General features: G+C 37.9%; 1 protein-coding gene and 1 non-coding gene across 2 annotated transcripts; both read right to left on the bottom strand.

Annotated features, from left to right (window-relative positions):
* Nucleotides 1–16,011: 16,011 nt before the first annotated feature.
* LOC141680154 (uncharacterized) lies at nucleotides 16,012–16,419 on the bottom strand. Its single transcript, XM_074486455.1, has one exon. The coding sequence runs from the start codon at nucleotides 16,417–16,419 to the stop codon at nucleotides 16,012–16,014; it is 408 nt and encodes a 135-aa protein (XP_074342556.1).
* A 6,751-nt stretch (nucleotides 16,420–23,170) lies between these two features.
* On the bottom strand, nucleotides 23,171–23,277 carry LOC141681172 (small nucleolar RNA R71). The gene has a single exon (XR_012558614.1). It is a non-coding gene; the product is annotated as a small nucleolar RNA R71 (small nucleolar RNA).
* Nucleotides 23,278–23,989: the final 712 nt, after the last annotated feature.

The following is a 23,989-nucleotide window of genomic DNA, read 5'->3' as shown; positions in this document are numbered from 1 at the left end:
CGGCCATTTTAAGTAACGACTTTCGCGAACGAACCCTTACCCCTCGCCTTACTTTGAAACATAGGTTAAAGACCTTAAAGGACTAATTGAAGTATGAAACATTTATGTAAGGTGTAATAGGCAGATGGTAAGACACTCGCGAAGGAATCGCCTTAAAACTCGTAATGGTTAAATTATTAAAAATGGTGGAGCCGAGGGTACTCGAGTGACTTAAGAGAATCAGTAAGCGCAAAGCGAGCGTTAGAGTCTAAGTTGGTTAATGTATAGATTTACAAGTGACTTTGGTTTAATTCCAACATACTTGTTGTTTATAGGTTACCAGACTCGTCCCGAGCCATTCGTAACCCCCAGTCGCTCAGGCAAGTTTTCTACCCGTTATACTGTTGTTGTGATGTATATATGTATATGCATGATCTTGCGATAAATGCATATTTGTTATTAGAAAATTCTTGCGATATATTGTAGCATGTGATATGGTATATATGCATGCCTGTTTCATATTCTTGAATTATATATCTGTTGGTTAAAATGCTTATAGTTGCATAATACATATGCTAGAGATAAGGGGTATTCGAGTTTACCCTTAGTATAGGGGATCAAAAGGTGAACATATTTCTAAACCGGGAGTCGATGTTCCCGAGTATAATATATATATATATATATATTTATATATATATATATGGTTATAGTTTTCAAAACTATTAATCGAATAAGGTTTATTCGATAACTTTAACTTTATTCTGTTTAATGAATATTTATTTAATGAATATTATTTTGAATATTCATTCGAGGGCTTATGACTCAGTTATATTATTTAATGAATATTATTTGAATATTCAATTGAGGATGTATGACTCACTTTATTTTATTTAGTGAATATTACTTGAATATTCATTCGAGGACTTATGACTCCTTTATACTATTTAATGAATATTACTTGAATATTCATTCGAGGACTTATGACTCCTTTATATTATTTAATGAATATTACTTGAATATTCATCCGAGGACTTATGACTCCTTTTATTTTATTTATTAAATATTATTTTGAATATTCATTTGAGGATCTATGACTCCGATTATTTGCTAGGATATATTCTTTATTTTATTAAAGAATAAGGTGTCGATAATCAAACTTATTTTTGATTATTCAAATAAAGATAGTACTTTCGAATAAGTATATCTTTGGTTATTTAATACTCGTTTCAAGTATAAAGTTTTACAACTTCTACTTCAATTATTTTTATAAGGATTATCATTATGGGAATATTATTTAAATAATAATATTCAGATATTTTCTAATATATTGGGGCTGATTTACTTCATTAAATCAGCATTACTCCAAACACTCTTTAAAGTGTTTCCGAGTCTTCAAAATGATTTTTAAAAGTTAGAGCGGATCCCAAAACTCATTTTTATAATTAAGATCTTCCTTTTAAAGGGGATTTAAATACTCGCTCAAAACCTGAGGGATCCGGCTCTGTGGTGTATTTTATATTCGCAATGAGGTTGCTGTTTTGGTAAATGAATTGATTACTTACCCAACGTTCGGGAAGTAAGTCCATCTATCGAGTCGGCATAAGCAACATGGGCTCAGTGGGCGTCCATGATAGTGTAAGTGGCTCAGTGGGAGTCCATCAAATGCATAAGTGGCTGAGTGGCAGTCCAGCATAAGGTCCTATTGCGACCAGGGTGATGACCAGTGGGGAATTCGTCCATATACTAGTAGAAAAGGTTACTTATTGGTATCTTTGCCTGATCAGCAAGATATCAGGTTTATGCCAAAATTCTTTCCTTTCCAAATTTATTGGATATTGCAATTATGTTCATGCTTTACATGACAGAGGTTTTCAGGAAACGTATGTATATATATAGGTGTATATATATATCGGGACTTAATGAAGTATATCATAACTTCATTTCCTTCAAAATATTTCAAAGATTGAATCTATTCAAGTCTATCTTGTAGTCTCATCAGTGTGATGAACTTTTGAAACTAATTATAACTTGAACGGTGGTAGTTCAAGTAGTATTTGGAAAAGATATAAGTATATTGGAGTATCTTGTAACTTCATCTTTTAAACTTATATCTAGTAAATGATTATCTTATGCATGACAAAGATTTTCAGAAAAACGTTGAGACAAGGTTAGATATATGAGATCACCTTGCAACGATATTTTTATACAGTTATACACTGGAACTCTGTGTGTATTATGCATGGAAGAGGACTTCCAATATTTTGAAAAGTATATATGTATATATATATACTGAATATTTTGCGACTTCATCGCATTAAGATATCAACTTGGTTCATTTCTTTTAACCAAGACTTTCATGAGTACTATGAGAAGGCTCATATATTGTTAATCATTATACATATTATTTTGGTGGGCTTGCTGCTCACCCTTGCTTTCTTCTTTCATCACACAACATCAGATAGACAAGACGAATAGGACCAAGCTCCCAATTCGCGAGCGGATAGGAAACGTTCCGCAGTTTCCTATAGGCGTTGATGTCGCTGTAGCTGAGGTAGGAACTACCAATAGGCTAGGCTTTCAACTTATGATGTACCAGATTTATGTATATTTATGAATTGTAATAATGGCAAAGAAATGTAAATTTATTCAGAAACCCTTTTAAGGTGTATTGGCATATAGTTGTGGAATAAAACGACTTGTGTTATTTTTGAGTATTCATCTCTGAGACTATAACTTGTGGTGTGTATGTGTATATTGTGGGGTCACAGTACAGAGTAGTTGATTATTTATTAAGATTGGGTGTTATTAAGGGAAATGGAACTCGTGACAACCCGGATCCCCGACCCCGGATTTGGGGGTGTTACAGAAATGGTATCAGAGCTAAGCGTTATAAACCTCAGAGATGATGTGATGTTAACATAATAAGTAAGATAATAAGAACTCTTGCCAAGTTCATAGTCGGGCTACCTAACGTAGTACTGACAGTTAAAACCCTTATGGGAACCCTTATAAATATCGTGATAGAAGCGTAGTTCGTTATCGTAGATGGTAGCGGGACTCCGAATCCTGAGGTTGAGGAGCAACAACGCGATGATGTTTTATTAGTTATTGGAGATCAGATTGTGGATCCAATATAGCGTCCTAACACGGGATCGGATGATGTTCATATTGAGGATGTAGCGGTTGAGGATGTTGTCCTAGAAGGGATTGTTGCTGAGGAGGATCCCGTGAAGGATCCTGACAAGAATGAATAAAGGACCACTGAGGAATTGATGACCATGGTTAGGGCAACTCCCAGAGGTAGGATTGGCCGGTCACTACCAGAGGTTCGTTCAAGTTTGTAAAGATAGTAGTCCCTTTAACGCGGCTTACTCGTAAGACTGAGAAGTTCGAATGGACAGAGAAATACGAGAACAACTTTTAAGAACCGAAACAAAGATTGGTGACGTTCCCTATGTTGGCATTGCCGGATGGAAAATGAGATTTTGTGAAGTGTAGTGGCGCTTCGCATAAGGAATTAGGGTGCTTCTTTTACAGCACAGCAAGGTAATCGCGTACGCGTCAAGACAATTACGGGAATATAAAATTCGATATCCCCACCTATGAGCTTGGGCTCATGGCAATAGTTTTGCCCTAAAGATTGGAGGCACTACTTGTATGGAGAGAAGTGCGAGATTCACAAACCATAGGAGCTCTAGTACATTTTTACGTAGAAAGAGCTCAACATACGCTAGATGAGGCGGTTACAGCTAATCAAGAATTATGATTGGGAGATTCTTTATCATTCGGGGAAAGCCAATATGGTGGCTGATGCCCTTAGTAAAAAGGAGAGACTCAAGATGATAATGTCTTTTGGAGAGTTTATAAGAGATTTTGAGAAAATGGAAATAGAAGTGAAGGTAACCGGAGCCGGTACCGAAAAGCTGTTTGAGATTGCAATACAGTCCGAAATATCGGAAAAGAACATATTGTGCCAGAAAAAGTGATGAAGGAAGGCAAAGAGCCAACAATTAGATCAAAGATTAATACCGAGAAAGATGAGAAGGGAATAATAAGGTATTCCTACAGAATTTGGGTTCCAAATGTTCAAGAGCTTAAAGATGAGATCTTAGATGAAAGCTAGTTTGAGGAATAAGATTTAGAGCAAACCCTGAACCTGATAGTCAGGGAGGTCGCCATCAAGATAGAAGGAACCCATAACATAATGAAGTGGAAAATAAGGATTTTAACTTATAAGATAACCCCAAGTATGGGAGAAGGATGAAACATTTTATACTAAGGTAACAAAAGTCGAGCGAGATAAGGAGACCCGAGACGGTACTCCTATACGAAAATTTATGGACCTTTCTAGACAGAACTTAGACTATTATCCCCAAAAACCACCCTGAGGAAACAATGCGGTGAGAAATTCTTTCAGGACCTTTAAGTCGTTAAGCCCTTAGAGTTCCAAGGAACAAGCTGAACCAGTCGAGGCAAGAGCCTGGCTAAAGGAAATATAGGAATCATTTGAGGTTCTAAATGATGGACGAATCACAAAAGACTATTTTTGTCACTTACCCTCCTAAGAGAAGGGCCACCACTGGTGAAAGACCAAGAAAGGCACGGAGCCAGAGGTTAGAATAAACTGATTAAAGTTCAGTCAATTGTTTTCGGGAAAGTAATTTCCAAGGTTATGGAGATAGTGTAAAAGCTTTAGAGTCAGAACAAAGGCGGATGAGTATGATGAAATATGAAGCTAAGTTGTAAAAGTTGTCAAGATTCGTTCTGATGACAAGAATCCCAGAACGATGTGATGCTTGAAGTCAATGATTAGTGGGTTCATGAAATAATGATAAGAGAAAGGAAAATAAAAAGAAACTGGAGTGGAAAGGAATATAAAGGCAATAGAGTTTGAGGAATGATAAGGGAGTTGGGTATGAGGAAACCCTAAAGACTCGTAGTAATAGAAATAGAAAAGTATGTAATCGTCAGGATGAGGGTGATTCACCATGAGTTAAATTGATGGTTGAAGGTATAAGAGATACATATATTTTATCCCCTGTAAGTTGGGAGAATTCAATGAAACCTTGAGATAATTCGAAGGGTAAATAATGAGACGCGGATAGACTAAGGAGACAAGGAAGTAAGAAATTAAGAAAAGTGGATGAAGGAAGTGACCTTCGAGAAGGTGAAGTGTAAGACCGGTGGCATGATACCCAGAAAGGGAGACGCCAGATATGAAAGATATCCCAGCATTGAGGTGACTGTTGAGATAAACAACAAAAGTAAATAAGGAATTATTAAGAAGAAGTTCACGTTGAACACGACCAATATCTTCCAGAACATCCTTGTTATTGTTACCAAATTAGGCAAGAAAAGTGGATAACCGTCGTTATCTTTTGGAGGCCATATTGATTAACCTCATTTTGAATACAGATGTTATTGTGAAAATTAGGCATATACTATCGAGGTGGGAATGATTGAATAAGACACCCTTATCAGGGATATATGACTTGATTTATCCATGGAAGGATGCATGTACCTTTTTAATGGTGGAATTAAGGATAGAACATCGGTAACTTAAAACGAATCATAGGGGAATGCATAAAGGTTGGCATTTCACCCTTAATAGGGACATCATGAGTTTTGACAGTATGAATTGGAAAGGATTAAGGTAACAACAACCTTTAAAGAAACAGTGGAGACATTTTTTTCAAAAGTATATAGACAATGATTCTAGTATTAGTATATGGTATTTTGATATGCCCTGTATCTAGGGAATACAGGAGGAACGATTCAAGGATAACCTTAGAGGTTTTACAAGGAGAAAGGTAAAAATTCAAAATTCTCAAGAATAGAAATGTTGATAAAGGAAATATGACGTAATTATAATGATGCCAAGTGAGGCACGTGTTAAACCACGAGAAGGTATGGATCGAACCAGTAATGGTCGAAATTGTTCAGGGCAATTAGGACTTAAGATAAAAAGATGTTCTAGTTATGATTGAGAGTCAGTCGTGACAGTGATTAACCTCTATAGACTGAGGTAATAACTTATGGAAAAATGGTAATATTTTTTTTTACTCATCAGATTTTAAGGAAAACATCTTCACATAAGCTGTGATTGAAATAAGGTAGAAAATTTATTTGGAGGTGGTTAAAATGACATTGACTGTAAGGAAATTTTACTATCAGGAAAGGCCAAAGAGGTGGCCGACACTTTAAAGGTAAGAGGATAATTATAGGCGCTTGTGCCAAAGGAATACAGTGATGATGGTTAAAGCTATGCAGGTTGTATTATGATTTGGAAGATTGACATTCCTTCTGATGACTGTGCAATACCCAACCGTAATAGTAGTTGGTAAAGGTTTAATTCATGTAATCGCCATGAGCGGGCTATTTATCTTAGAAGATACTATCTTGAGAATAAACCAGGACCATATTTCAAAAAGGACTAAATGAACCTTGAGTTAAGTCTTCTATTTAAGGCATACGATTAAGAATGATATTAACCTGCTATCGTTGCTTTGACTGAAACTCTTCTGTAATTTTATCTACTTCATGTCATGAAAGTACGTCAGAGTTTGGAGTGTTCTTCATGAATCATGAAAGGTGATTATGTTAACTCCTTAGAAGAATTTAATACGACAGTTATGGACTCCGTATGGTTAGATACTAAGGGTATATGCAACTACTTGCTTATTTCCAAGGAAAATGAATGACGACAGTAGGTCAGTGGTGGACCATAGTAGTGCAGCAATGATTCTGCGATTAATGAGCTGATTACAACCGTGAGAGTTGTATTGGAATGGATGTTGAGATTGAGTACCACTAATCGGGTCGTGGTAGTGTATAAGTTATCATTGATAGACTAATTAAGTAGAGTATCTACCTATTGAATATTTATTCCCTCTTATGAAGAGAGAGTCGTATTACTATACGAGGAAGGTTGCGATGCAAGCATAGAATTCTAGTAACAATGATGTCTAGAATGAGATCCCAGATTCGATTTTCGATATCGAGGGAGTTTCAAAGGTGATTGTGTATAAGCTCGAGGAAGAGCATGGGTCCATAGAATGATGGACGGAATAGCAAAAATATTTAGGCATGTGAAATACGATGCGATAATACATGATGTTGATATATATACACATATGTTTTGTTCTCCTATGACAAACCTCTATAATTCAGATGTAGGTTCCAAGCCAGATATTTTGTGGCAGTATATTTTTTTTTTCATGTATACAATTCTCTTCAGTTCGTTCTTTTCTCTTCTTTTCATTTCATATAAACTGAGAAGAACAACCCTTCCAGAAGGGGAGGTATTGCCGAATGACTATCTATCTGTGTGATAGAAGCCGAGTAGGATACCAACTATTGTTTAATTGCTTGTGAAGTACTAAAGGCTGGCCACCTTCTGTACTAACTATGCAATGTAACAAGTGTTCATGATCATAGTGATCTCTCAATGAATTCTTTTACTTCTATATGATTGATCAAACTTTGGGAAATAGAAACAGCTGAAAAAGGAGTAATAAAGTTGTGGTAGTATTCGGAATGGAAACACATTCGTGATACTAAGGTTGGCGTGGTTATTAAAAGGTTATAGAACGCTAACGAGCAAAAGTATAACCAGTATAATATTAGGAACGGAAGGTAGTAGCGATTACGAACTGGAAAAGAATGGGTATTGAGAAGCAAAAGCTCTAATGCTAAAAGCTATAATGAGAGTCTGTGCAATAGACTTGAAAGAATTTGGAATGATCACTTAACACGGATTGAGTTTTCTTGCGACAATAGATCATATGTCATTATTGAGATGTCTCCTTATGAGATCCTTGGGGGAAGACAATGTTGATCTCCCTTATGTTAGGATGAAGTTGTAGAGCGCAAGATGCTCGGACCCGTAGTAGTCCAAAGGACCGAGGATTTAATAGATCGAATCAGAGGACGGCTGGTAGTAGCCCAAGATAGACATAAAAAGTATGTTGATTTGACACGAATGGATAAGGAATGGGAAGTAGGGGACCTAGTGTTGTTATAGGTATTCCCTTGGAAGGGGTTAATGAGATTCGGAAAGAAAGGAAAGCTAAGTCCACCAATTGTTGGACCCTTGGATATATTAAGAAGTATTGGGAGGTTAGCATATGAGCTAGCCTTACCCCCGAACATGTAGCAAGTTCATAACATGTTCCATATATCAATGTTAAGGAAGTGTAATTCAGATGCCAGATAAATAGGGGCATATGAGCGCATAGACATGCAACCCGACGTAACCTATATGGAGCAACCAGAAAAGGGTTATAGATCGAAAAGGAACAAGTGCTTAGGAGAAGGGTTATCAAACTATTCAGAGTTTGATGGAAGGACCATAATGTGAGAAAATTTACTCGAGAGTTAGAAAGTGCAATGCTAAGAGAGTATCCCTATTCAATTTCTATCTGATTCCGGGACGGAATCCTTTTAAGGAGGGGAGACTGTAATAACCCCAATTTTTGGAAAAATTTTGAAACCCTTATGAATAGTGTTTTTGCTGAATGAGAAAACTTTTCATGCCACACTAGGTAGGGGTTCTTTTATGGATATTCTGAGATTTTATTGGCACTCTTTATGGTATATAAGTGTATGTAAAGATCGTCATAATCCAATTCCGAACACTTTGATTTTTCCCGGAAATCCACTAGATACGGAAAGAATTGAGTATAAGGTAACATGATAAAAAGGATTTAAATTAAAGGATTATAAGAGAGGATCATAAAAGGAATACAATATATTGAGAAAGGTTAAGGGAACCTAAGCAATAAGATCCCGGGTATGATCCCTCAAACGATAAACGAAAACGAAAGTTAAACGAACCGTATAACAGATCAGCGGTCATTAGGCAAATAATTAGAAGCTAATCAAAGAGATTAGAAGGGATGATGACATAGCAATGTGACATAAGCATGACATAAGGGGAAGGAGATGTGGTTGATTTAAAACCACACAAAGTCAAGGCTAGAAAGGTAATTAACCAAAAAACAAAACAAAAAGCAACCAACCAAGCCAAAACATTTCATTTTCATCAAAAAACACAAAACCCCCATTTTCTTCATGAAGCTCTCGGCCCCTTTTCTTAAAAAATGAAGATCCAAGCTCCACCACTTACTATTTAGCAAGGTATTTATCTAAGCTTCCCCATGGATAGTTACATACTTTCTATAAGTTTAAGCTTCTAATTCCAAGCCAATCTTTTTCTATAAATCATGGAAGAAGATGGTGAATAGTACTTTCTTGAAATTAATTTTTGTGTTCTTGATTTCTTTGAAAGAACAAGCTTGTAGGAGGTTAGATTAAGGCTTCCATGGGCATTTCAAGGATCTTTCATGGATTAAAAGCTCCAAGGAAGGTATAAACTCCAAACCCTAGCTTTGGTTTTGAGTAATTAGGAATGAATATGATTGATATAGTATATGTGAAGCATGAGGCTTGTTTGTTTAAAGTTTGGTTGAGTTTGTAGAGATTAGTTGGTTTTGTGGTGTTTTTGGAGTTGTAAATCTTGTTAATTAGTTAATGAACTTAAGTATAGCTTTTAGTTCATGTTTGAGGGTAGTATAAAGTTGATAATATTGAGTTGTTGGGGCTGTTGGAGTGTGTTTTGGATGGATGTTGGTTGTATGATTGATTTGGGGTTGATTGGTGGTTGTTTTGGAATGGTTTAAATTTGGGAAATCGCGTAAACATAGCCGCCATAATGCCCGATTTACCGTAGACTGTTTTTGTTCTTAACATCAGAACCCTTGAACTCACTGCTAGGTTTTGACCATTTCCATGTTTAGATAGTTCATGTTACGATCTTCGTTTTGATATGTGGTTCGTTTGATTCCGATGAATGGTTTAGGAGAAACGGCCGTTTTAAGTAACGACGTTTCGCGAACGAACCCTTACCCCTCGCCTTACTTTGAAACATAGGTTAAAGACCTTAAAGGACTAATTGAAGTATGAAACATTTATGTAAGGTGTAAAAGGAAGATGGTAAGACACTCGCGAAGGAATTGCCTTAAAACTCGTAATGGTTAATTTATTAAAAATGGTGGAGCCGAGGGTACTCGAGTGACTTAAGAGAATCAGTAAGCGCAAAGCGAGCGTTAGAGTCTAAGTTGGTTAATGTATAGATTTACAAGTGACTTTGGTTTAATTCCAACTTACTTGTTGTTTATAGGTTACCAGACTCGTCCCGAGCCATTCGTAACCCCCAGTCGCTCAGGAAAGTTTTCTACCCGTTATACTGTTGTTGTGATGTATATATGTATATGCATGATCTTGCGATAAATGCATATTTGTTATTAGCAAATTCTTGCGATATATTGTAGCATGTGATATGGTATATATGCATGCCTATTTCATATTCTTGAATTATATATCTGTTGGTTAAAATGCTTATAGTTGCATAATATATATGCTAGAGATAAGCGGTATTCGAGTTTACCCTTAGTATAGGGGATCAAAAGGTGAACATATTTCTAAACCGGGAGTCGATGTTCCCGAGTATAATATATATATATATATATATATATATATATTCATATATATATGGTTATAGATTTCAAAACTATTAATCGAATAAGGTTTATTCGATAACTTTAACTTTATTCTGTTTAATGAATATTCATTCGAGGGCTTATGACTCAGTTATATTATTTAATGAATATTATTTGAATATTCAATTGAGGATGTATGACTCACTTTATTTTATTTAATGAATATTACTTGAATATTCATTCGAGGACTTATGACTCCTTTATACTATTTAATGAATATTACTTGAATATTCATTCGAGGACTTATGACTCCTTTATATTATTTAATGAATATTACTTGAATATTCATCCGAGGACTTATGACTCCTTTTATTTTATTTATTGAATATTATTTTGAATATTCATTTGAGGATCTATGACTCCGATTATTTGCTGAGATATATTCTTTATTTTATTAAAGAATAAGGTGTCGATAATCAAACTTATTTTTGATTATTCAAATAAAGATAGTATTTTCGAATAAGTATATCTTTGGTTATTTAATACTCGTTTCAAGTATAAAGTTTTACAACTTCTACTTCAATTATTTTTATAAGGATTATCATTATGGGAATATTATTTAAATAATAATATTCAGATATTTTCTAATATATTGGGGCTGATTTACTTCATTAAATCAGCATTACTCCAAACACTCTTTAAAGTGTTTTCGAGTCTTCAAAATGATTTTTAAAAGTTAGAGCGGATCCCAAAACTCATTTTTATAATTAAGATCTTCCTTTTAAAGGGGATTTAAATACTCGCTCAAAACCTGAGGGATCCGGCTCTGTGGTGTATTTTATATTCGCAACGAGGTTGCTGTTTTGGTAAATGAATTGATTACTTACCCAACGTTCGGGAAGTAAGTCCATCTATCGAGTCGGCATAAGCAACATGGGCTTAGTGGGCGTCCATGATAGTGTAAGTGGCTCAGTGGGAGTCCATCAAATGCATAAGTGGCTGAGTGGTAGTCCAGCATAAGGTCCTATTGCGACCAGGGTGATGACCAGTGGGGAATTCGTCCATCTACTAGTAGAAAAGGTTACTTATTGGTATCTTTGCCTGATCAGCAAGATATCAGGTTTATGCCAAAATTCTTTCCTTTCCAAATTTATTGGATATTGCAATTCTGTTCATGCTTTACATGACAGAGGTTTTCAGGAAACGTATGTATATATATAGGTGTATATATATATCGGGACTTAATGAAGTATATCATAACTTCATTTCCTTCAAAATATTTCAAAGATTGAATCTATTCAAGTCTATCTTGTAGTCTCATCAGTGTGATGAACTTTTGAAACTAATTATAACTTGAACGGTGGTTGTTCAAGTAGTATTTGGAAAAGATATAAGTATATTGGAGTATCTTGTAACTTCATCTTTTAAACTTATATCTAGTAAATGATTATCTTATGCATGACAAAGATTTTCAGAAAAACGTTGAGACAAGGTTAGATATATGAGATCACCTTGCAACGATATTTTTATACAGTTATACACTGGAACTCTGTGTGTATTATGCATGGAAGAGGACTTCCAATATTTTGAAAAGTATATATGTATATATATATACTGAATATTTTGCGACTTCATCGCATTAAGAAATTAACTTGGTTCATTTCTTTTGACCAAGACTTTCATGAGTACTATGAGAAGGCTCATATATTGTTAATCATTATACATATTATTTTGGTGGGCTTGCTGCTCACCCTTGCTTTCTTCTTTCATCACACAACATCAGATAGACAAGACGAACAGGACCAAGCTCCCAATTCGCGAGCGGATAGGAAATGTTCCGCAGTTTCCTATAGGCGTTGATGTCGCTGTAGCTGAGGTAGGAACTACCAATAGGCTAGGCTTTCAACTTATGATGTACCAGATTTATGTATATTTATGAATTGTAATAATGGCAAAGAAATGTAAATTTATTCAGAAACCCTTTTAAGGTGTATTGGCATATAGTTGTGGAATAAAATGACTTGTGTTATTTTTGAGTATTCATCTCTGAGACTATAACTTGTGGTGTGTATGTGTATATTGTGGGGTCACAGTACAGCGTAGTTGATTATTTATTAAGATTGGGTGTTATTAAGGGAAATGAAACTCGTGACAACCCGGATCCCCGACCCCAGATTTGGGGGTGTTACAGCTGCTGTGACGTCGTGGAATGAGGGGGAAGGCGTCGGGGTTTGTTGTTGAGTAAAGGGGAGTAGTTTCTGCTAGGTTTCGTCGAAATCGTGTCAAAAGCCGAAGCCCCTAGCTCCGGCCGCCGCCTCGACGACGGCTTCGATCGCCGGAGTTGGAGATGGAGCCTGGGTCGTGGTTCTGCTGCAGCAACGTCGAAGAAGGAAGAAGGGACGTGGGCAATCGTTCAGGAGGGGAACGGCGGAATCAATTCACCGGATTCCTGCCGGGAAAGTGTGGCGGCTCCGGTGGGGGAAATCGAGGAAGGAGGAGGGGTTGTTCTTGGATGACCCGGGTGCGACCCGGTTCCAACCCGGTGTTCGACCCGGTTTCGATCCAAAAACCCCCAAATCCTTTCCTGAAATTATGTTTTTAGAATTTAATTAAGTATTTTTATTTTGTAATTTAGAAATTAGTTTTTGCTAAAATGTAAAATCAAATAAAAATTAGATTTAAATAATTTCTAAATTATTTTATTAATTTAGAAATCCGAAATTAGTTAATTAATTAATTATTTATTTATTTATCTAATTATTTATTAGTTATTTATTAATTAATAATTAGGTAAGTAATTAATAAATATGATTAAAAATAATCAAATTATATGATTAAAGACTCGATAATTAGTTAAATAATACGAGTAACTCGTACCTATGCGAGTAAGTGAACGATAAGTTGAATTATTATTATTCGAGCGATAGTATTTATTCAATGAGTATCGTAATAGTTAGTTGTATCGACAAGGCAAGTCGAGCAGGAGACAGAAGGCGGTGAGTTGAACCAGGTTAAGTACGCGCAAGGCAAGTTTTTCCCCTATTCTAAATTCAGAATAGTGAAATATACCCCACTTTCTATATCAGTTACACTTTGATAATTATTGTTCATATACACTGACGTACAATTATTGATTCTTGTTTCTATTTCATTTCGATTCTTGATTTCTCCCAATTTATCGAATCCTATATTCATGTTCCAATACTTTTACCCTTGTTACATATACGATGATATATCCTGATGTTGGGATACATCAAAAGCATTCCGATTGTTCCGGATGCTAAGTTTTGGACTGGATAGTTACGATACGGGCTGGGTTTTACCCAGACCTTTAATTAATATGCCACAATTGCCTGAGTACTCCCTATGTTGGTTGGGTCTATACAGTTGGGTATAGATCCGCACTATATCCTAACTGATCAGCAGGTTATAGTGCATATGTTGGTTCTTATTTCCAGTCTTGTTCGTTTGGCACTCGCCAGTAATGGCAAATTCATATTCTTTACAGGAACAGATTACCAGTTCATCTATTCTTTACCTTTACACTATATATATATTGTTGCAGGCTTGTTGAGCAATTTTGGCTCATCCTCTTTTATTGTTATTCCTATTGTTTTACAGTTAAGGTAGAGAATAAAACCCATCAGAACCCGCATAGTCAAGAAGCAAGTCAAGCAGCGGGACCCTCTTATACCAAGACTGTTCATCCCTATCCCAGAAGAGAGCTTTGAGCTACCAGATCAGGTGTAACAGGATAAGTAGTAGTGATGAGTTGAATAAAAGATGTTTAGTGTGAGCTGTAATTAGAATAAAGTTTTGTAATAAATAGAGTTCTTGAGACATAATGTTTTTAAATTGGTTTGTAATAAAGTGAGTGTGTTGTTCTTATTTTCAACTCTTAACCTTAAAAGATCCTGAGTAGCAGTAGTTCGGGGTAATTATTTTATTTATATTCCCCTTGTGCAAGAGTAGTGAGTAGTTAATATTAATAATGCTACAAATCTATACCCCGAATTTGGAGGGTGTTATAGTTCTCCATGAAGAAAGTTGGTCTCTCTTGGGCCAGTGATAAGGGTAACTTTACCTGTGTTTTCATTTCTTTCTCTCCATTGAAACTCAATCATTTCCAGATTTTAATATTTTTCTTCTTTTTCATTTTAGCTTGCGAGGCCATTAATAACATAAACATGCATAAGGAGGGGGAATCTAGCCGCTAAAAGAGGGCCAAGCTGAACAAGGACCCCAGGAGCAAGCCTGATGCTCCTTCCTTCCTTAGGCCTCATGCTCTAGTTGTGGAACTGGGGGACGATGTGGATCCCCCTTGAAGGCACATTCTTTTAGGCCCAACTGGGGCTTCAGGAGGAGTGATACGGTGGTAGGATCTAGCAAACATGCCAAGGATTGGTCTTACTCCATAACTCCCCACGACTTTACTGACATTGTCACGAGGAGTGACATAGAGTCTATTGAGCTCCTGGGTTCTCAGGCTCAAGCTTCGGTAACATCCTTTTCTCACCTTTTAATTCCAACATTTCTCTTTCATTTTTTTATAGACCTGTGTTAGGTTATACTTCTTTTTGCAGAGCAACACCTACTTTCAGGCGGCCCTTCACCAAGCTAGGTCCTAGAAGGGGAACTTAGATGAGTTTGAGAGGGAGATGAAAAAGTGGAAGGAGGGGGCTGAGACTCTGGAAAAGAAGTTAAAGACTAGGGATGAGGAGCTGTCCAAGGCCCATGTTGAGTTGGTTAAGCTCCGGAGTGATAAAGAAACCATCATTGATGATTACATGGATTTTGCGAAATTTAAGAATCTCATGGAAATTCATGATGAGGGTCTTTATCCTCTGTAGTTTATCCAAGGATGGGATGCGGCTGTGAAGGCAGTTTTGGAGAAGCATCTTGGCTTGATAGATCCTAAGGACTTTATAAGTCCTGAACAGCCAGAGACAGATGATAGCTTGGATGTTCTCTTCAAAACTCCTCACACTAATGATCATATCCTGGATCCCAGCACTACCTCTCCTCCTACTTCTCCCATGAAGGATGCTGAGCCTACTGCTGATGCTGGGAAGGGAAATGCCGAGAAGGAGCAGGGGAAGGAAGGCTCCCATATGGAGGAGTAGTTTTCATTTTTTATGTTTGTTGCTTTTAAATTTATGTATTCTGAACTTGTTTCCCTTCAGGCATTATTTATGTTATTTCCAAGTTGTTTATTTTCCTTTTACTATTTCTTCCAAGTACTTGCACTATTTATGGGAGTTCGATAATTTTCTTGCCTTTTCGTAGCTTTCCCTCTCATTTTTTCGTACTTGTACTGAATAGATAAGCAAACTGAACTCCCAACAATTCTGAACTAAACAGCTCTAAGATAAGTTCATGAAAACTTTATTAATTGTAAACTCTTGGGATCCATCCCTTACATAATTTTCCGCAGAACTAGAATTTGAAATAATAGTCTAATAACATATAAAATCCAAAGCAAGCAAAGCTTCGAGGTGCTTTTCAACCTTGTTACCACTATAGCATGTATCAACTATAGGTAGTAAGCTTTCAGGTTTTGAGCATGCCAAGTCCGAGGTATTTTTTCTCCTTCCATGGTTTCCAACTTGTAAGTTCCTCTTCTGTGAACACTATTAACCTTATATGGCCCTTCCCAATTTAGGGCGAGTTTTCCCTTCTGTCCTACTTCGGAAGCTTCCACCTTCCTTAGGACCGACTCTCCTTGCTTAAAAAATCTTTCTTTCACTCTTAGATTATAGTAAAAGAAGGCCTCTTTCTGATATTCTACTATCTTTGCATGAGCTGCATCTCGTACTTCGTCTATCAGGTCTAGGGCTATCCCTTGCCCTTCCTCGTTTTCCTTAGCATTGCATGCTTGGATTCTAGGAGACGAGTGGAATATCTCCACATGAACAACTACTTCTTCCCTGTAAGCTAGCATAAATGGTGTGGCTCATGTAGTAACTCTACATGTAGTTCTATAAGCCCGGAGTATTGGTAGTACTTCATCCACCCAATTATTCCTGGAATTCTTCAGACCATCTAGGATTATACGATTCGCCAATTCTGCTTTCCCATTGGCCTGTGGATGAGCTACGGAGGTAAACCGCAACTCAATCTCATTCTCCTCATAATATTTCTTGAATTCTTCATTATTGAACTATGTTCCATTATCGGTAACCAGGATACGGGGAATTCTATATTGACACATGATATTTTCCCATAGGAATTGTGTAACTTGCTTAGTTGTGATCCTAGCCAAAGGCTTGGCTTCAATCCATTGAGTAAAATAATCTATGGCTTCAATCAGAAATTTTCTTTGAGATTTGGCCATGGGAAAAGGTCCAAGTATATCCATTCCCCATATAGCAAAAGGGATGGGGAAATTGATAGAAGACATCATCTCAGGTGGTTATCGAATAACTGGTGCATGCTTCTGACAACGTTCACACCTCTTCACATAGTCCTTAGCATCGGCCATCATTTCTGGCCAATAGAAGCCTAAACGGGTTATCTTATGAGCCAGTGCTCTGCCACCCAAGTGTTGTCCACAGATACCTTCATTTAATTTTTCAAGAGCCAAACGTGCCTCATCAGGTCTGAGACATCTTAAATAAGGAACCACATAAGATCTTTTGTACAGAATCCCATCAATTAAGGAATATCTCAATGCTCGAACAGCCAATTTTCGTGCTTCGGTCACATTATTTGGCAACCAAGCAGTTTGAATATGTGTCTTAATGGGATCCAACCAAGATGCCCCCAGCCCTATAGGGGCTACAAGCTTATCATCAATGCTCCATGTTTTCAAAACACGAAAGTAGACACTTCATGAACTCTTCTCTATCTCCGATGAAGCGAACTTATATAACGCATCTGCCTTGGCATTTTCTTCCCTTGGAATGTGCTCAATGTGGCATTCATCAAACTGAGTCATCACAGCCCTTACTAGGCGGACATACTTAGCCATTGTATCCTCTCTTGCCTCAAACTCTCCCTTAATCTGGGATATGACTAGCTTTGAATCCCCACTGACTTTTAAGTTCTTGACTCACAGTGTTCCTGCTAGGCCAAGGCCAGCTATCAGGGCTTCATATTCTGCTTCATTATTCATAGTTGAGAAGTCTAACTTCATAACATATTCGATCAGGAACCCATCTGGGCTTTGTAAAACTAGCCCAGCTCCACTTGAATTTTTTTTGATTCCCCATCAAAATAAAGAACCCAATATTCATTCTTCTTAACTTCCTTTTCTTTATCTCCATTGTCATCTTCTGTGCCTTAAGGTATAGTATCTTCCTGCCCCCGGCTTCTTGGTTGGGTATGGTACATTCCATCACGAAGTCAGCCAATACCTGGGCTTTTATTGCCGTTCGTGGCTTGTACTTGATGTCGAATTCTCCCAATTCTATTACCCATTTAATCAGCATCCCACTAGCTTTAGGACTATGAATGATGTTTCTCAATGGCTGATTTGTTAGAAATTCAATTTTATGAGCCTGAAAGTAAGGACGCAACTTCCTTGAAGTCATCACCAAGGCTAAAGCAAACTTCTCAATAGTTGAATAATATAACTCAGCTCCATGCAGAATTTTACTAACATAGTATATGGGTTTCTGGACTTTAAGCTCCTCCTTAACCAACACAGCACTCAAGGCGTTTTCTGAAACGGCCAAGTATAAGTACAAAGTTTCATTCAGAGCTGGTTTGGCCAACAACGGGGCTTGAACCATATATTTCTTTAATCTTTCAAATGCCTCTTGACTTTCCTCAGTCCATACAAAATCTTTAACCTTTTTTAAGGATTTAAAGAATGGCAAGCACTTGTCTCCGGATTTGGAGATAAAACGTCCTAGAGCGGCAACTCTTCCAGTGAGTTTCTGAAGGTCCTTTATGGAACGTGGTGGTTCCATATCCAGGATAGCCTTTATTTTATCAGGATTACCCCTGATTCCCCTCTCGGAGACCATCAGACCTAAAAACTTTCCAGATCCTACTCCAAAAGCACACTTTGCAGGATTTACCATCATTTTATGATATCTCAATACCTCAAAGACTTCCCTCAAATGGGTTATGTGATCAGCTTTTAACAAACTATTGACTAACATGTCATCAACATAAACTTCCATAGTTTTGCCAATAAGGTCCTTGAAAATCTTATTTACCAACCTTTGATAGGTGGTTCCTGCATTCTTGAGACCAAATGCCATAACAAGATAACAAAAAACACCAAAGTCAATGATGAATGATACCTTAGGGATGTCATCCTTATGCATCTTGATCTGATTGTATCCACTAAATCCATCCATGAAACTCAGCATCTCATGACCAGCAGTAGCATCTATCAAAGTATCTATCCTCGGTAACGGGAAACAATCCTTTGGGCATGCATCATTTAGATTGGTGAAGTCCACGAACATTCTCTATTTTCCATTAGCCTTATTCACCATTACAGGGTTTGCTAACCATTCCGGAAATTTTATCTCTTCAATGAAACCATCCTCTAAGATCTTTTCTACTTCTTATTTAATAGCTTCTTGCCTCTCTGGAGCAAAGCTTCTTTTCTTTTGCTTCACAGTCTTTTGATTTGGATCCACATTCAACTTGTGAGTGATCAGTTCCGGGTTTAGGCCTGGCATATCAGCTGCCGACCATGCAAACACATCACTATTTTCTTGTAAAAACTTCACTAACTTCCCTCTAAGGGGCCCCTCTAGTTATGCTCCAATGAAAGTCACTTTCTCAGGATCCTCGGGAGCCAAAGGAATTGGAACCAAGTCTTCTGCTGGCTTCCCTCTTCTCTCATCATTCTCACGGATATCCAGATCTTCAATAGGCAAAACCTTCCCCAAACTCCATCAGCCTTAAGAGAGGACACATAACAACTCCTTGCCATCTTTTGATCTCCTCTCTCTTCTCCAATCCCATTCCGGGTGGGAAACTTCATCACTGAATGGTAGGAAGAAGGGACTGCCTTGAAAGCATGTATTCCCGTTCTTCCCATGATTGTATTGTAAGTTGACCCAGCCTTTACCACTACAAAGTCCAACATCTGTGTTGCTTGTCTTGGTTCCTGACCTATGGTCATTGGCAACTTAATTATCCCTTCAACGGGGCACTCCACTCCTGCGAATCCATATATCGGCATATCGGTCGGGGTTAATTGAGAATCATTGTAACCCATCCTTAAAAAGGTATCATGAAGCAAAATGTCCACCGAGGCACCATTATCTACAAGGACCCTCTTTATCGGGTTGTTCCCTATTATCGGTGTTATGACCAGCGGGTCATCATGAGGAAATTTCACACCCTCCAAGCCAGTATCATCAAATGCCATTGTCACTCCTGTCCTAGCCCTCTTCAGGGCCTCTCCAACAATATGCATAACTTCTCTAGTATAGGCTTTTCTCGAGTTTCTGGATGAGCCCGCAGCAGTTGGTCCTCCAAAAATTGTATTTATCACCGGTTCCCTGGGTTGGGATTTCGCCCCTGATTGTCTTGATCCCTCCTACGATCATCGAAATTCTTTGTTCCATTGTTATTCCTATCTCCTCCATCTCCAGTATACTTGCTAAACCTTCCTTTTCGAATGAGGAACTCTATTTCATCCTTCAATTGTCTACACTCATCGGTGTCATGATCATCATCCTTATGAAATCTGCAATATTTGCTCTTATCTAGCTTGGTAGGATCAGCCTTCAGAGGCTTAGGCCAATGGACATGTCTATCCTTCTCAATTTCCATCAAGATCTGACTTCTAGGAGCATTCAAATTAGCATATTCAGTGAACTTTTACCCAGGTCCTCCCTTCTTCAGGGTTGAATCATTGTTTTGCTCAGTTCTACGATACTTTTCCTTAGCAATATACTCCAGATCAGTTTTTTGTTTCTTTCCACCAGTGGGCTCGTTATTCACTACCGTCTTCCTCATGCCCTCCTCCACTTAATGTACTTCCCGGCCCTATCTTGGAGCTGCAACATGCTTTCAGGGGGGCGCTTGGATCATGATATCTTGAAAAACTCGTCCATTGTTCCCTGTTGTAGTGTTATCATAGCTACCTTGTCATCAAGGTCAGGGACCTTCAAAGCTTCCTTAGTAAAACAATTCAGATAGTCTCTCAAGGACTCTTTTGCTCCCTGTACAATGCTCATGAGGGATGCTGAACTTTTCTCATGCACTCTCCCACTGATGAATTGTTTGATAAAAGCTTGACTTAGCTCTCTGAAGGACCCAATAGAATTCGAAGGAAAATGGCTATACCATCTTTGAGCCATTCCCGACAGGGTTTGAGGAAAGGCCTGACACTTAATAGCGTCACTCATGGGCTGTAACAACAGTGCATTAGAGAATATCCTGACATGATTAGCGGGATCTTTAGTGCCATCATAAGCGTTGATGGTGGGCATCTTAAATTTCCTTGAGATGTGGGAATTCATTATCTCTTCAGTGAATGGTGGAGTGGGATCATCAGGATCCCCTAGGGGAAGAAAATTACTTGGATCAGCCCTTGTGACAATAGTCCTTCCTTGTAGCGGACCATCCAGGTCTATGATTGGAGGAGGATTTCTCCTTCTCGGTGGTAGTGGGGGTCTGGGGGTGTTGAGTGGAATTTATGACACTTTATATGCTCTAATAAGCTTTGAATTGATGCATTTGTACTCAAGTTGTTAAGTGTTTTAACGTGTTTTCTAGTGTTTTTGCATTTCAGGCATTAATCTGTGAATCGGGTGAATTAGCATTGTTTTGGTGCTAATTTGGTGTCAAGGTGGTGTTGGAATAAAAGCTTGTGGAAAGCCAACTCAAAGTAGCAAGGAAAAAGATGAAATCTGAGTTTTTACCAGAAAGACGGCGGGCCCGCGCTGTGATAGCGCGCGCCCGCGCCAGGATTCCAGAAAGGCAGCGCGCCGACGTTGTGATAGCACGCGGCCGCGCCGGTGCAAAAAATATGAATCCTGATTCTAATTTGCTTCTAAGTGGGGAGACTTCCAGATTGCAAAGGGCTGCTATATATATTCAAATAAGAACGTTTTCAAGGGAGAGACGTACCAGAGCGCAAGGAGAGCCGTAAGAAGATCGTTTTTAGCATGATTCAAAGAAGACAAAGAAGATCTTGTTTTTACTTATGAATCTTTGTTTTAAGTTGTATTTGGATGCTAGTTTTCTTACTTGTGAACCTTACTTTTATTTTGTACTTTGTTTTAATTATTCGTTATAAAGACTACGTTTGTTATATCATGCTTTCATCGAAACCCACATTGATGATTAGTCCGATTATGGGTTAATCGTTATCGTGTAGTTCTAGCGGATTTATTTATGGATTTCTTTAGTTAAATTGGTTTGATGCCTTAGTATGTGGTGATTGATTGATATCCTAGTATTGGTTATGCGTATTCATCTTATGGTTATCGTGTTAATTCTTAATGAAGCGACAGAGAATTTAAGGATTTAGAACTTGCCATGCTAGCATATGTTCATGTATTTGTTATGCATGATTCGTAGGTAATTTTAACCATCTTACTTGCCCTGTATAATCAAGATAGATAACTTGTGCTTAAACTGTTATGTTATCAAATTCTATAGACATATAGGGTCTCAATATAATTGGTGTCTATTTAGCTTCTATCTCTTTTGTGGATGTCTGGTAGTATGGTACTCGTGCAACGAAAGTTGGCATTTATCAGTTTCGTGTTGTCTGATTAGTGTCATCACCATTGTATGCTAAGGTTGAGAACAATAAGGCTATTGAATGAAGTATTTAATGAAGTTAGAATCCCATGTTTGTCATATATATTAATTTAATCAATCTTATTCTCTTAGTTATGATTGTTAGCTTAATTCTTAGTTATAAACAACCTCAATTTGTTATCGTCTTAGCATTGAATAATAACCATACATTGTTGCTTAAGTGCGTGAATTAATTAGTTAACCAGTACAGTCTCTATGGGAATGAACTAGAAAAGATTCTTTACTACTTGCGAACTCGTATATTTGCGTGTCTTATTAGCACGTGTTTAGCGACTAACAAGTTTTTGGCGCCGCTGCCGGGGAATGCAGTGTTAATTTATAGTTTATGTGCTTTCCATCAGTGGTCGTTAAAGTTTATTGACTCGAACATTGTTACTTATCTGTTTCCTTCTCTTATTTCAGGTACTCTAGCGAGGGTGTATGCATACGCGTTTGCGTACTCGTAAGAGAAAACTGGATAAAGCCGAGGAAGAAGTTGTGGTAGTTCGTAAGGAAGTTTTCGAGGAAGAAAAGAAGGTAGAAGAAGAAGAGAAAGTTGAAGAACCAGCTTTAGTAGAGATGGGCGATTAAGCGGAAAATCTGAAGGCATTGATGGACTATTCTCAGCCTAAGATTAATGACATTCAGTCAAGCATCATCAGACCAACCATCAGGGCTAACACTTTTGAGATCAAGTCATGCACGATTCAGATGATACAGAACTCAGTTCAGTTTGGGGGTTCTCCTACTGAAGACCCCAAAATGCACATCAGGGATTTCATCGAGATCCGTGACACTTTCAAGTTCAATGATGTGACTGAAGATGCTATCAAGCTGCGACTCTTCCCATTCTCTCTAAGGGACAAGGCTAAGTGTTGGTTACATTCTCTACCAGCAGGGTCTATCACCACTTGGGAAGATCTTGCTCAAAAGTTTCTCACTAAATTTTCCCCATGGTGAAGACTGCCGCAATCAGGAATGCTCTTACTTAGTTTGCTCAGCCAACAGGAGAATCTCTGTGTGAGGCTTGGGATCGATATAAGGAGATGCTAAGGAAGTGCCCACACTATGGCATGCCTGATTGGATGATTATCAACTGTTTCTACAATGGATTGGGTGCTACTTCTAGACCCATGTTTGGTGCAGCATCAGGAGGAGCCTTATGGGCTAAAAGCTACGATGAAGCTTATGAACTTATTGAACTAATGGCTTCTAATGAGTACCAGAATCCTTCTCAGAGGCTGACTCAGGGAAAAGTAGCAGGAATTCTGGAGTTGGATGCAGCAACTGTTATCGCTGCCCAACTTAAGGCTTTGACGATGAAGTGGACACTTTGACTAATTATAGAGTTAATCAAAATCACCAGTGTCTGCAAGCTATGTGATGGTGCCCATGAGACTGATCAGTGCGTAATTTCTAGTGAATCAGCTCAGTTTATGAGCAACTTCCAGCGATCGCAGCAACCAGTGCCAGCCACCTATCATCCCAACAACCGTAATCATCCTAATTTCAGTTGGAGCAACACTCAGAATGCGGTTCAACAGCCTTATCAGCAATATCCAGCTAAGCAGTACAACCCCCTGGTTTTCAGCAACCACAGTATGCACCTAGACATCAACTCTAGCTGCAACAAGCCAATGAAAAATCAGAATTAGACGAGTTGAAGCTTATGTGCAAAAGTCAAGTTGTTTCTATCAAGACTTTGGAAAATCAAATTGGGAAAATTGCCAATTCCTTGCTAAATCGTCAGCACGGTACACTACCCAGTGACACTGAACTTCCAGGAA

The sequence above is a fragment of the Apium graveolens genome, chromosome 8 (assembly GCF_009905375.1).
Source record: "Apium graveolens cultivar Ventura chromosome 8, ASM990537v1, whole genome shotgun sequence".
In the NCBI taxonomy this organism is placed as follows: Eukaryota; Viridiplantae; Streptophyta; class Magnoliopsida; order Apiales; family Apiaceae; genus Apium; species Apium graveolens.
This window is presented reverse-complemented; position numbering and strand designations above follow the sequence as displayed.